Genomic DNA, 13,952 nt, shown 5'->3' on the forward strand with positions numbered 1-13,952 from the left:
TCTTTGAAATTATGGGTTCTTTCCATAATTTAAAAATTAGACTCTCGGGTTTAGCTACAATGTTTTTGTATTTTTTATTATTGTGCGTCTCGTTGATTTGCAGTGACATCATTATAGACGTATATATACGTATATAAACTCAAATCACACAAAGCGTATAAAATGTATATATTTTATTGTTTTTAAAGTGCGCCGGCATAGTTTTTTTTGTTTCTGCGCATCATATCAATTTTATTATTTTTGTACATTTTTTGTTTTTATTACGTTTGAAATTATTTTTGTGTTTTAAATAATTTATCTTTATTGTGGGCGCTAATGAAATCTTTGTCGACGCACCCCACTAAACAGACTTCTTCCAGGAATGGGTACATGGTAAGGGGGTGGGGGGGGGGAGTGATAGAAAGAATATATATTTGCTATCCCCTCCGAAGTAATTAAAAAATTGCGAGACTCGTTGAAGGCCGTGTGTTGTTTAGGTGGTGCAAGGTGAGTTCACGTGGAACTACAAACTGCACACTAAGTGCTGCACATTGATAATTATAATGTAACACTCAAAACCTCTCATAATGTTTTTTTTTTTAACACGACTATAATTTTCCCCTATCCTAAAAAAATTTTTTTTTCCCGCCATTGAATCCATTGAACGTTCATTTGAACGAAAGAAAAGACTCGTCAGTTTTGTTGAAATTTTGAGAAATAGGAATGTATGGTGTTTTAACCTCCCGTTTCACCATCCCAAAAATCTGACTTAGTTGCCAATTTAAAAAAATAAATTAAAAGTTAAAGAAGTACATGAGGATTGTCTGATAACACTGTACTCATAACAATGTTTCTGAGCAACTTATGACATAGCAGACTTTTTTTTAAAAAAAAGGAAATCACATTTTTAAACCAATGGAAAGTTTGATTTTATCTGCCATAGAAAGCGACCCTATCTCAAAAGAAGGCTAAATAAAAAGTGTAGATCCGCCCTTGGTCGGACAGCGATGTGGCAAGTGCAGAAAGTGGCGGTAGTGCGCGCGCGCTGTCTCTCTCTCTCTCTCGGGCGGTGTTTTTGCCCGCTCGCTGTTCCCATGATGCCTCTGTGCGCCGACATGTGCTCGCCAGCTTACCCGCCCCTCCAGCCGCCAGCCGAGTCTGGTGCCGCTCTTCTTTCAGAGGAGCGTATGCCGGCCCTCACGAGTTTACCCTGGCGTTTTAAAACAAATCTACACAACTTGTTGTGAAATAGCTGATTGGTCCAAAGAAGGCATTTGAATTATACCGCGGTTCCTTCGAATGACCACACCACACGTCGGCAGAGCGAAAGAGAGCAGCAAACACGGCTGCACGAGGCGACGTGCTGCCAACTTCGTGCCGCTGCGCATATTGCCGGAGTAACACTACTTATCAATTGTTCCGACGTGAATACGTCTTTAAAATTGCTTCCATAGTGGAAGGCAATTCAAAAAACGAATGATAACAAAATCGGGGGATACAGTTTGGTGTTGCAGCTACGTATCTATGATCTCCATCCAAAATTTAATCACAACACTGGATAGCTAAAGGATCAAAGGATTCGTTACGCTAAGTGAGGACTGTGACGCATCGCGCTCGGTGGAGGGGGAAGCGCCGCCATTTTGAGGTAATTTTGCTGCGTTTCGATATTTTTATTTAGTATAACGTTTGACTCTGAGAAGCTACGACGTTGGTTTGAGTTGCAATCGTTAGCTCTCGTCAAAATCTATCGATTGCATATATAAAACATTAGTGTAAAATAGTTACAGTGAATACATATGGTGTTAAAATAAAAAAATAGCGTATTTCATATTTTGTTACAGAAAATATTACCTTTTTCGTACATGTATTCGCATACAACACACGGCCGTGTCCATTACACAGCAACACCCCATTTTTTTAAAATTTATCTTGTAAACATTTAAGCTGGGTGCACAGTTGAAAAAAAAAAATTGACATTAGGTCTTGCGCACAAGATTTGACCGCCATATTTTCGAACCTACTGATTCCACAATAGCGCATAGAACGGTCGTGTGCGTAGAAGGGAAATGAGTATATTTTATTTCTTTTGCGGACTCATGGTGCAACAACCAATGAGAGTAGAGAGGAAGCTAGTTTGCCGGGACTGTTTATATTTATCTATTAACCACATTGCGGCAAGAAATTGTCGAGATATTACAGTACTCGGGTGTAATTCCTTTTTAAAAAAATTAATTACTTTATTATTTATAAGCCACTAGCAAACTTTTGTAAATAAAATAAATGTGTCGTGGTTAGAATGGTTAGCAATTTTTTTTTTTAAAGATTCGTTGTGAAGGAAACGGATGTCATTTCCGTTTTCGATATGCACGATTTTGATTGGCTGATTGCATCAAACATCCAACATATTTTAGAACCTGCCCCATATTAAAAAAAAAATATTAGTTGGAAACTCATCATCATCCAGCGTGTTAAACAAACATGGCTGCGCAAGTGACGTGTTAGGTGACGACATAGCCTTCCAACTTTGACATACTTTATTGGAAGGTGTTGGAAGCGAAAGTTTGTCAGTGTGACGGGGAAATCAGGCATTTCCAAATACATGTTGCGTGTACATCTAAACAATTGAATCAAAATAAATGTACCGCAGAAATGTCTATTTACTAAAAGTTTTATGCGGTGTGCGTTTGGAATTAGCCTCCCTTCAGAGTTGCGGGTCTCAATAACACTTTCAAATTTAAAATGTTAGGATTGCGAAATCTAATCTGTATTTCACTTATCTCCAATGATTTCAGAACCCCATTTTCCCTCCGGGGTTAACTTGTCCGCAGACGTGCATGTGTGTGTGTGTGTATATATATATATATATATGTATATATATATATACATACATATATATGTATATATATACATATATGTGTATATATATACATATATATGTATATATACATATATATGTATATATTTATTTATTTATTTATTTATTGTGGCCTTCTATACAACCCAAGCAGATGGGAAGAAGTTGTCAATTTACAGAACCACATTTCACATACATATATAATTAGAGAACCGCAATAAACTACTACATAAGTATTACATATGAAAACAAATACATATTCAAACAAATTCAAACAGGTAGAAGTTGTCAGTTTAAAAGCACAATATATCTTTGGCTCCAGGGAGTAAGAGTATAAGTCAAAATATTGAATTTTTTTTTTTCGGATATTAGTATTTTTTAAGTAGCCGACTATGTGTGTCTAAGAGTATAAGTCTCTACTGTACTTTGTTTCCAGTGTAATAACGATTTGAACCTAACAGTCCAAGAGAAATAAAGTTCATTATGTTGGGTGTAAGAGTACAAGTCAACTTATACTGTTACACCCAAGTCAAAATTATGTTGGGTGTAAGAGTACAAGTCAACTTATACTGTTACACCCAAGTCAAAATTATGTTGGTACTGTTGCTTGTTTACTGACTTATACTATTGGGAACAACTTCTCCCAGCTGTTGGTTGTGGTTAGAATTTAACTTATAAAGTTATAACAATAGTAGAAGATTCTGCGTTATTTTTCACTATTCCTCTGATTTTTACATTATAATGTATAGTGTGTAGGAGAAATAATGTATAGCAGAGGAAAAAAACTTGTTGAACTTGTAAAAACGAAAATAGCTAAAGAGAATACCTCCAGTTTAAATGCAGGTAAGTGCTAATTAAATTTAGTGTGGTACTCCATTTATGTCTGTAACTGCAGTAAAATCTTTTGCATTATTACTTTTGTCTTTTATTTTATTTCAGATGTGATTGAAAATGTGAAAGACATACCTGTTGTAACAAACGACCGAATTGAGGTTAGGGACGATATAGATGAGAAAGGAACTGTGAATATCGCGGAATACTGGTCAGGTAAGGACAAAAGTTATGTTGCTTTTATAGTGCAGTTATTCTCATGTTATGATAGTGCCCATATTTTATTTGTTTATTTATTGCAGAAAGAAAAACAAACGAGGACGATCATGTCTTTGTTCAAGATACTAGGAACACAATTTCGAATGGTATGGATGAAGAAATTTCTAATGTGACTGAAGAACAACTCGTTAATGTTGATGGCACACAGCTACCAAACACCTCATCATACAATTGGTAACTTGATGAAGTTTTATTTGAAGTTGTTGTTGAGGACACAGGCCTTGCAAGTAAGTTACATAGTATGAGTTGGCATGTAAGCGTAGATGTAAAACTATTATTATATTGTAGTCTTTGGCTTTATTGTGTGGTTATACTTACGTCATTATTTTTATGTGTAGGTAATAATGAAGATGGAAGTTTGACAGTGCTCCAACCAATGGTTATTGAAGACATTGCAGATGCAAATAACAGAAATAAAGAAAATGAACCACATTATGAACAGAGTGAATTTTCCTATGATGTTGTTGATGAGGACAGAGGCCTTGAAAATACGCGGAACACATGGGCAGGTAAGAGAGTTGATACAAAACTAATCATTCTTTTAAAAGTCATTGGCATTATTGTGTGCTTGTAGCTAAAATAATTGTTTTACTTATAGGTAATAATGGAGATGGAAGTTTGACAGTGCTCCATCCAATGGTTACTGAAGACATTGCAGAAGTAAATATTGATAATGGAGAAATTGATCCAGATTATGAACCGATAGAAGAGAAAAGCTCAAGTGAAGATGATGTTTCCGTTAATGTTCCTCGCCAGAGGAAGGCTGGTCTCGGAGAAAAAGAAGACAATACACAAACAATTGAAGCTGAAGTGAAAAAATGTAGGTTTTCAAGAGCAAGAAAAAGAGAAAAGTGTGTAAACCGTAACAGAGGGGTGTCATACACAACTTTAAGCGGTAAAGTTGTCAAAGCTAGAGTAATGAAACCTCTTAGAGACTGTCGAGCAGAATGTAGAAAGAGACTTCCTGAAGACATAAGAGAAAGTATTTTTAAAGAATATTGGTCTCTTGGTAGTAGAGACAGGAGAGTAGCATATGTTGCCAGCCTTGTTGATACTATGGAAACCAAAACATCAAGAAAAAGAGCTTACAATCCTGATAAAGAGAAATTTAGAATGGTTACACATACGTTTCATTTTAAGATAAATGGGAAAAGAGAAAAAGTTTGTAGGGGATGTTTTATGAACACATTAGATGAGACACAAATGTTTGTAACTCTTGCAATCACCAACAGAAGTACCTCTACATCTGGTATCACACAGCAGGACAACAGGGGAAAAACATCACCTGGTAATGCAATTTCTGATGAACGACTGGATGAGGTTCGAAGGCATATACAATCATTCCCTTCTTACGAATCTCATTACACGCGAAGAACAAACAACAAGAAGTATCTTCCTTCTTTTCTGGATTTGAATACTATGTTCTCATTTTACAAAGAATCAACTTCTAATCCTGTGGGGCGTACTGTATATACTAGGGAGTTTAAGTCCTTGGGACTAGCCTTTAAAGCACCAAAAGTAGACACTTGTCATAGGTGTGACACATTACAAATGAAAGTGAAGCTAGCGAGTGGTGCAGAAGAAGAAGATATAAAACAGGAAATATCTGTGCATCATGCAGAAGCTGATAAAGCATACCTACAGAAAGATCTCGACAAGAAAACTGCTAAAGATGATCCTAGCAAAAGGTGTTTTACGTTCGACTTACAACAATGTTTGCCCACACCTTTTGTTCAGTCGTCTGTGTCTTTTTACAAAAGACAGCTCTGGACGTATAATTTAACTATGCACGAAACTAGTAAACCATCTGTTCGTTGTTATATGTGGCATGAAGGCGAAGGTGCTCGTGGAGCAAATCAAGTTGCCACATGTGTATTGAGAGAGCTTTCTGAGTTACCTGAAGATGTAACGCACATTATTTTATATTCAGATACATGTGGCGGCCAGAACCGTAACTCGCATGTAGCAGCAATGTTTCTGTATTTGATGCAACAGAAATGTAATCTTCAGTTGGTGGACCATAAATTTATGGTGAGTGGGCATAGTCATATGGAATGTGACACAGACCATGCACTTATAGAAAAGCAGAAGAAAAAACTGCGCTTCACTGTGTCACACCCCCATGACTGGTACCAGCTTGTCAGAACTGTTGGAAGGAAAAACAAATTTGAAGTTGTAGAACTTAATCATCAGGACTTCCTCAATTTTGCTGAGCTGTACAAAACTAGTCTCTTTCTTAGAAAGAAGGATAGTTCAGGAGAACCCTTCAAGTGGACTGAGATGAGATGGCTCAGATACACTCAAGAACGACGAGTGATTCAATTTAAGAACACACTTGATGAAGATGCACCTTTCAGAGAAATTTGTTTAAAACGACGGAACCGCAGTCCAGATGAGCTGTTACATCCAAAGAAATGTTATAACTCCACACTTGCCATTTCCAAAGAGAAAAAGAAGGATCTCTTGGAGCTGTTGCCATTGATAGACACAGTTTTTCACAGCTTTTATTTAAACTTGAAAACTACTGTGGATGCAAGAGATGTACTTCCTGATATAGAGGAATTCAATGAATGAATATTTTTGCACTTTCCGGAGCTTTACCTTCCAAAGGTTTTTGTAATAAGTATACGAATGTTGTCAATTAATCATTTTCTTAGCAAAAAGTGTCATCTAATTTAAGAAAACCTGCAATATTCTCACCAGTATAAGTCATGTAATTAATGGTCTTAAGAGTACATGTCTTTAAACCTGCAGTGTTCTCACCAGTATAAGTCATGTAAATGATGGGCCCTAACAGTACATGTCATTTATTTAATCTTTAGCAATAAAGAAAGAAATATTGTTGTTGTAAAATGCTAATAAATCATTTACTAAGCATATGTAGCCATTTGGTTTATTTAAAATAATGGAAATTTGATATTGTCACTAATTTAAAATCTTTAAACCTCTCTCCTGAAAAATAGAAGTTTTTGACTTATACTATTACTCCCTGGAGCAATAGATATATAACAAACAACATTAAAAAAAAACAACAATAAAACATATATATATATGTTACACATATGATCATAGACAAATAAACAATTTATAAAAACACATTACATATAGCAAACATCACTAAAATACAACAATACAGAAATACATATTTACATGATACAAAATAAAATAAAATACTATTTATCAAAGAATTCTTCTAATGAGTAGTAAGTTTTTTGTAGTAAAAAGGTTTTAAGTTGAGATGCAAATGTATGGTTATTACTATTTTCCATAATACTTTTTGGGAGTTTGTTAATTAATTTCATGCCCATATAAAATGGATTTAGTGTATATTTTTTGGTTCTATGCTGTACATTATGTATTTTATCAGCGTTTCTTGTTAAATATTTATGTATATCACTATTTTTTACTAATTGTATATTATTGTTATAAAACAATATTGTTTTATATATATATATGCTTACCACAGTCATTATTTTATTTGTTTTAAAAATTTGTCTACAGTGACTTCTGTGTTCCTTACCACATATAATTCTCACAATTCTTTTTTGTAAAATAAATATTTTTTTCCAATTTGAGGAATTCCCCCAAAATATAATACCATAGCTAATAACAGATTGTATATTTGAATAATAATAAGATAAGACAGCACTACTGGAGCACAATTTTGTTAATGTATATATACCAAAGCATGTTGAACTTAATTTTTTGCAGATGTTATCAACATGTGCAGTCCAGGAGAGAGTGTTATCTATAGTAAGACCAAGGAATTTATTACTTTTTACATAGTAACAAATATCATCACCTATCCTAATGTTATTTTGTATTAATGAATTGCTTCTTCGCAATGCGAATTGCATAATAACAGTTTTATTAGAGTTTAAGGTAAGATTATTTGTAGAGAACCATCGCAATGTATATACATATACATATATATACATATATATATATATATGTATATATACATATATATACATATATATACATACATATATATACATATATATGTATATATACATATATATATACATATACATATATATGTATATATACATATATATGTATATATACATACAGTAAACTCCCGGTATACCGCGCCCCGATAGATCGCGGAATCGGGTATATCGCGGGTCAAACCATGTCCCCCAATCAGAAATTAATAATAATAATAATAACACAGTAGAACCTCGTTAATTCGTGATGGTCGGGACCCAGATAATCACGGATTACTGAATTTCACGGACTAGCGATTAAAGCCCGGAAGGTCTAGTCAAGCTTCTCAGATACCGGCGTGCAGCTGGGTTAAGGCCAAGGTCATATGACGTAACATCTACCGAGGCTTACTGCGCCATGGCAGCAGATGGATAAAAAATAGTAAACTCTCATTATTCGTGTTAATTGGGACCCGCCGATGCCCGGCTAATTAAAATCCTGTAAAAAAAAAAGTAATAAACCCGGATAATCCGTTCACGGTAAAGACCGTCTTCGAATTAGTCTCGGCTTAAAAAAATACGGCACTGCCTAGCCATTAGTTCACGGTCATTTACAACAGCCGAAGAGAGAAAGATAAGATCGTGCTGAACTTGCACACATTAATTTTGGGTAGCCCCCCCCCCCCCTCCCCTCCCTCTCAATCTTCCCACTTCGTCCAGCCGAATGCCAGCCAGACACGTCACTCGCCAGGCGCCTGCCGTGCGTTGGCGGGTGGAAACAAACAAAGGGAGACGGGAAGCAGAAGTCAAGACATCCCCCTCAAGTTTAAAGAGTGACAAATGTGACAGCTGAAAGGGGGACGACACAAAGGGTCGGTACAAACAGCGTTGCAGAGTTTGGCGGCCCATGCGAAGGCTTGCAGTGTTTGCCGGCCGCCGGCCCGCGTGATGTTAATTTTAAGCGCTGACAATTTTTACTTCTCTTTTTTTTCTGCACTTTTAAATCGTCCCGGATTATCCGATTCCCGAATTAGCGCGTCACGGATTAACGAGTTTCTACTGTAATAATAATGGAATAAATGATTGACATCCGATTAGGATAATTTTGCGTTGTAACTCACAAACTAAGCATCGGGCAGAAAAAAGCCTAGGCGTAGAAAATGTCCGCAGTGAAATTCTAAACAAGATATCTCCGTACATTATTCCTCTATCTTGTAGTGTTTTCAAATTATGATCCAATCCAGACCAGTGTTATTTTCTGAAACATTAGTTCTTAACATTTTTTTTAACCCACAAATAAAGCATCGGACAGGGGACCCGATAAAGCCTACCGTCCAGCGACATTATCCAGCGTGACTCGGCTGGGGATTGATTTTGGATAGGTTTGGTTGACGGCAAGCGCTGGGAGGGGAGAGGCGAGCCGAGAATATGCGACCAAGACACCCGGGTAGAGCGGTAGACGGGAGGAGTGGAATATAAGCGCCAGTGATGAGAGGGGCGATTAAGCCGAAAGGGGGGAAGTCTGGTGACCTTGAGTAGTTCACTCATTTCCGTCTGCACACTTCTCGTGGTCACGTGTGTTGACAAGCGGAGACATATAAATGTTTTGTTACAACTTGAACCTACAGACGTAATATTATTCGTTGTATTATACACGTTCATCTTTTTACTTTGGTATAATGTTTTAACATTAAATAATAAAGTAAATCAGCTAGCGTAATTTTAATCTTTGCCGAGGAATTCCCAGTGGTCCAATACTTACGTGAACCATACTGTACCACTTTTGCCGTGAGGTAGTAAACAAGCCCCGGATATGTTTATGTGTAGCGGCCTCCCGACCTTTAACCAGAGGCTGGGGAATATAACACTTGCCGATCCGAGCCACACACACTCAGCAACTCGACAAAGCGTTTGATGGAATAAGTAAAGACAACGTTTAACAGACTTTTTAATACGGCGCCACTGATTGCGCTAAAATTATTTTGGCGCAATTTTTGTATCCCACATGTGACCATTTATAATTTACTGTAAGCATGGATAACAAAGTTTAACCACTTTACACGATAGACGATTCTTTATTTTATATTGTACGAATGCTAGAATAGTTTTTCACGTATCTGCTGCATACTTCTGCAAAAGACACGCTATTTGTAAGTACGTAAATCTAGAATTTTTATTTTGTCAATCAAACTCGGTACTTTGCGATTCATATTCGGTTTGAAGTATTACTATGGCCTTTCTATTTAGAAGACTTTGACCACAAAATCGTGTGTAACCGCACACACTGCACTTACTTTGTTACGGACGCTCAGACGAAGCAGATACTGTGGCTGACACCACGAGACTGGCAGCAGCTTGTGTGCCGCACGTGTGTATGGCGGCGTGTGGCGCGCTCGTAGGCCGTGCGACAAACTGTGCGCGGCATGCGGAAAAATAAAAAATAAAATTCAACATTTAATATTTATATTTACAATTTATTGTTTTTATTTTTTCACCCGCGTTTAGTGAAAACTGCGGATGCAAAGTCCGCACAAAGGCGGGCCGTCTATACTGTGCGTGCTTGCCGACCTATTAGAACACAGGCGGTGTTTTATGCCTTTTGACCTTGGTCACATCGGAACATCGCGGTTATGCAACAACGCGGGTAAAAGTTATGTCCCCCGACAACCGCGTTAAATAGGGAGTGTACTGTATATATATACATATATATATACATATATGTATATATACATATATATGTATATATACATATATATATATACATACATGTGTTCCTTTATGTACCATTAATGTATTACTTTTTTTTCATCGTGACTTGTTCGTTTAAAGTTTTTCAGACGTTTACAATTTATGGACTTAATTTTTTAGTTATTAAGTTTAGTAGTCTACTGTTGTAACTTTACGTAAGTGTTTTTTTTTTGTAGTTGGCCAAATGGGTAAATATGAGAGAAGGCTAAAGCTACGGTCACAGCGGATGATTATTCTGACGGAAATAGGTTATGACTAGTTCGTTAGAACAGTCAAACAATGCGAATGAAGTGGAAGTGTTCAAACTGCCTGAAACCGCCTCTGCAGATTACACACGAACACGTCAGAACTGGTTGGTCGTTCAAACCAGTTTTAATTTTTCGCATGTAGTTGTGACGTCCATGTGCGTGTAGGTTAATCAGTAGGTCATAGCAATGAACGTAGAATAATTAATGAGTCTTGTTTCTGAAAACAAGTGCCCGTGGGATGTGCAATGGAAAAAAAAAATTATACATTTGAACGTTGTAGGTGTCATTCTGAAATACTTATAAAACTTAATTGGTTGAATTAATAGATCTTGAAAGAGCATTTGATACTCTATCCTTTATCGTCTCTTGCAGCAAACAATTCGTTATTTTTTTTCACATCAATAAATACTTTATTATCGGACTTTCAAGAAAATATACTTCGTCTATGGGTTCCATCTTCGCTGTTAGATAGAAAAAAATAACTGATATCAGAACACGCCTGCTCCTGAACCACTGTGTTTTGACGAACAAATAAGATCTATTATGACGAATTAATTTTCGTCAGAACACACATCTACTGTAACCCGTAGTCCATAAAGCCTCAACTTCGCTGTAAATCGGCAATTGAAAAAAAAATAATAAAGATAAACGAAACACCTACAGAAATGTTGTTTGGAGTGTGAAGGTGATTTAACAGTGAATCGGGAGACGGCTGGGGCCACTGTAAAACTGCCGCCGATCCATCATACTGCCATCCGGGGCATTTAGTGTGTGCGATACCAGAAACCGAAGTTTCTATAACTCGCTTGGTGCATTGTAATTCAGGTGCACCCCACACTTTTTGTTAGAATCACTTGGATCAACGGGCGGGGTGCGTGTCTTTTGGGATAGGTTTGGCACACGGTACTGTAAAACCGCGTGCCCCTCCTCAGTTGGTCCTGAATACGCCACTGCTTGCCTGGTTCGTCTCGAGGCAGAGGTTAGCCAGGGTGGTTGTCGAACCTCGGACCTCGGGGCGGGAATACCGCGCTCGGGAGGAATCAATACTGGGTACCGTCCGCGTTGTCAGCGAACGCTGATGAGACCCCCCTCCCCCTCCCCCTTTATCCGTGTTTGTTGGGAGGGGGTGCGTATTATGCGTATTATCATCGCCCTCGTGTTGGCTTGCAGCCCCTCTTCCCGCCCTTTTTCCCCTCCCCTAATTCACCCTTGTTGCAGAGTCGACGTCATCCGGCTTCATTGTTGGTGGCTTCTCTTACACTATTAAATATTTAGCTATTAAAACGAAATAATTTAACATTAAAAAAGAAAGGGTTTGTATAAAATTGGTTGCCTGTAAGGTCGGTTTACGGACGATAGTTTAACGTGACAAAGTCATAATAAAACATTGATGAAATGATTGCATACTTTTATGAATAAAATTTAATAATTTTTAATTTAATAATAAAAGAATAAATAATTGAAATTATACTAGTAATCAGATTTTTAAAATGCAAGAATAATTAACCTTTATTGCCGAAATTGTTGTTTTAATAAGCAATGAAAACCACATTAACTTTTCCCTTCACTTTATAAACAGTCGACGAATAAGTTCACGTGTAGATGACTTGTAATTAATTTTAAAAACTAGCGTTTAGCTATAAAGTTTAAATATAATTATGAACAAGTTTTCATATAAATAAACTGTTATCAAATATCTATCATCAATTATATGAATCACCATAATTTTTTAGTCAATTTTAACATAACCTATTATTACTGCACTCGCCGACAGCGTAACGGGACACGTTTTCGTGCGTGCAGCGGGCGTTCATCGATTTATAAGACGTTGTCACGTCAAAAAATGTGTTGTAAAAAAACAAACATAAGCGCTTGTTAAACGTAAAGAAAAATAATAAACATGAGTTAAAACATTTTATATACAAATGGAAAGTTTGGGCTTACTCTTGCTACGATTTAATGAATTAAAAAAATCACAGGTTGCCAATGTAGTTGTAGACTAAGAAATAAGAAAGGGAATAACAATAAGACACACAGATTCACGCAGAGATAAGTAGGTGTTCAAAAAAAAATATTTTCGGCCGTGTCCATGAGACAGCCACACACCCCATATTTCCGTTTCCTCCACCAATGCATTGTTGTTGATGCTCCAGTGTGACCGGGCTGACGGGTGCTGCAGTCTGCTTCTACGGCAGTCAGCCAGCCCCGTTATATCCACGTAGACCCTGCCTTTTGGCGGGACACTGTGGAGTTTTTTGACGTGACAACGTCTAATAAATCGATGAACGCCAGCTGCACGCACGAAAAAGTGTCCCGTTACGCACATTGTCCCGTTACGCTATATCCCGTATATGCGCCGCATCTATCTCTCTTCCACTCGATTGGAACAACCATAGATTTGACTTTTTCGAGGCACATTAAACTTGAAACACTCCCTTTCGTTTCCTACTTTTCCTATCATCGTCCTATCCTTAACAGAATAACACAGATTGGAAGAAGTTAAATAGCTAACATGTATAAATGTTATAGTTAAAATAATCTCTACGTTAAAGTAATAAACTTATTTGAATTAATGAGTGCAAATAAAAGTAAATTTATCAATTAAATTGTAGATTTCATTTCACTCCTTCTTTGTATCCATACAAAATAGTGATAATTCAAAAAAAATGATTCAATTTTATTCATAAAAGTATGGAATCATTTCATCAATGTTTTGTTATGACGTCACGTTAAACTATCGTCCGTAAACCGACTTTACAGACAACCAATTTTTTTTTCATTTTCTTTTACGACCATTGGATTATTAATAACGCAATGGGGCGTAATTTTTACACACACTTCTATTATATATCTATATACTGGAAGGGTTACGTAAGCTTCTTGCCATAGGCCGGAACTGCCTCCTTTCACAATTTCTCGGAATGACAACGCTTTCGACAGTGACTAATTCCTATTCAAGTAAATTAATATTCACACTATTAACTGCTTAGATACCGAAAACTGAAAGAGTTCAATGAAAAACTGGCAGAAACAAACTAAAATAAAATAACGTATTTGGTAGTTTTTTTGGAAATCACAGTGATG

The 13,952-nt window shown here is 36.7% G+C and overlaps 2 protein-coding genes across 3 annotated transcripts in view; both read left to right on the forward strand.

Annotated features, from left to right (window-relative positions):
* LOC134536958 (formin-like protein) overlaps nt 1-13,952 on the forward strand; it is a 123,766-nt gene that overhangs the window by 3,969 nt on the left and 105,845 nt on the right. The gene's annotated exons all lie outside the window — the stretch shown is intronic.
* LOC134536960 (uncharacterized) lies at nt 3,009-6,983 on the forward strand. Its single transcript, XM_063377072.1, has 2 exons — nt 3,009-3,880; nt 3,967-6,983. Exon 2 carries the CDS (start codon nt 4,580-4,582, stop codon nt 6,515-6,517), a length of 1,938 nt encoding a protein of 645 aa, XP_063233142.1. The 5' UTR covers nt 3,009-3,880; nt 3,967-4,579; the 3' UTR covers nt 6,518-6,983.

This window comes from Bacillus rossius, chromosome 11 (genome assembly GCF_032445375.1).
Source record: "Bacillus rossius redtenbacheri isolate Brsri chromosome 11, Brsri_v3, whole genome shotgun sequence".
NCBI classification, from domain to species: domain Eukaryota; kingdom Metazoa; phylum Arthropoda; class Insecta; order Phasmatodea; family Bacillidae; genus Bacillus; species Bacillus rossius.

Excerpts from the sequence above, each read along its gene's own strand:
- LOC134536960 (XM_063377072.1), top strand. The coding sequence starts at position 4,580 with ATGGTTACTGAAGACATTGCAGAAGTAAATATTGATAATGGAGAAATT.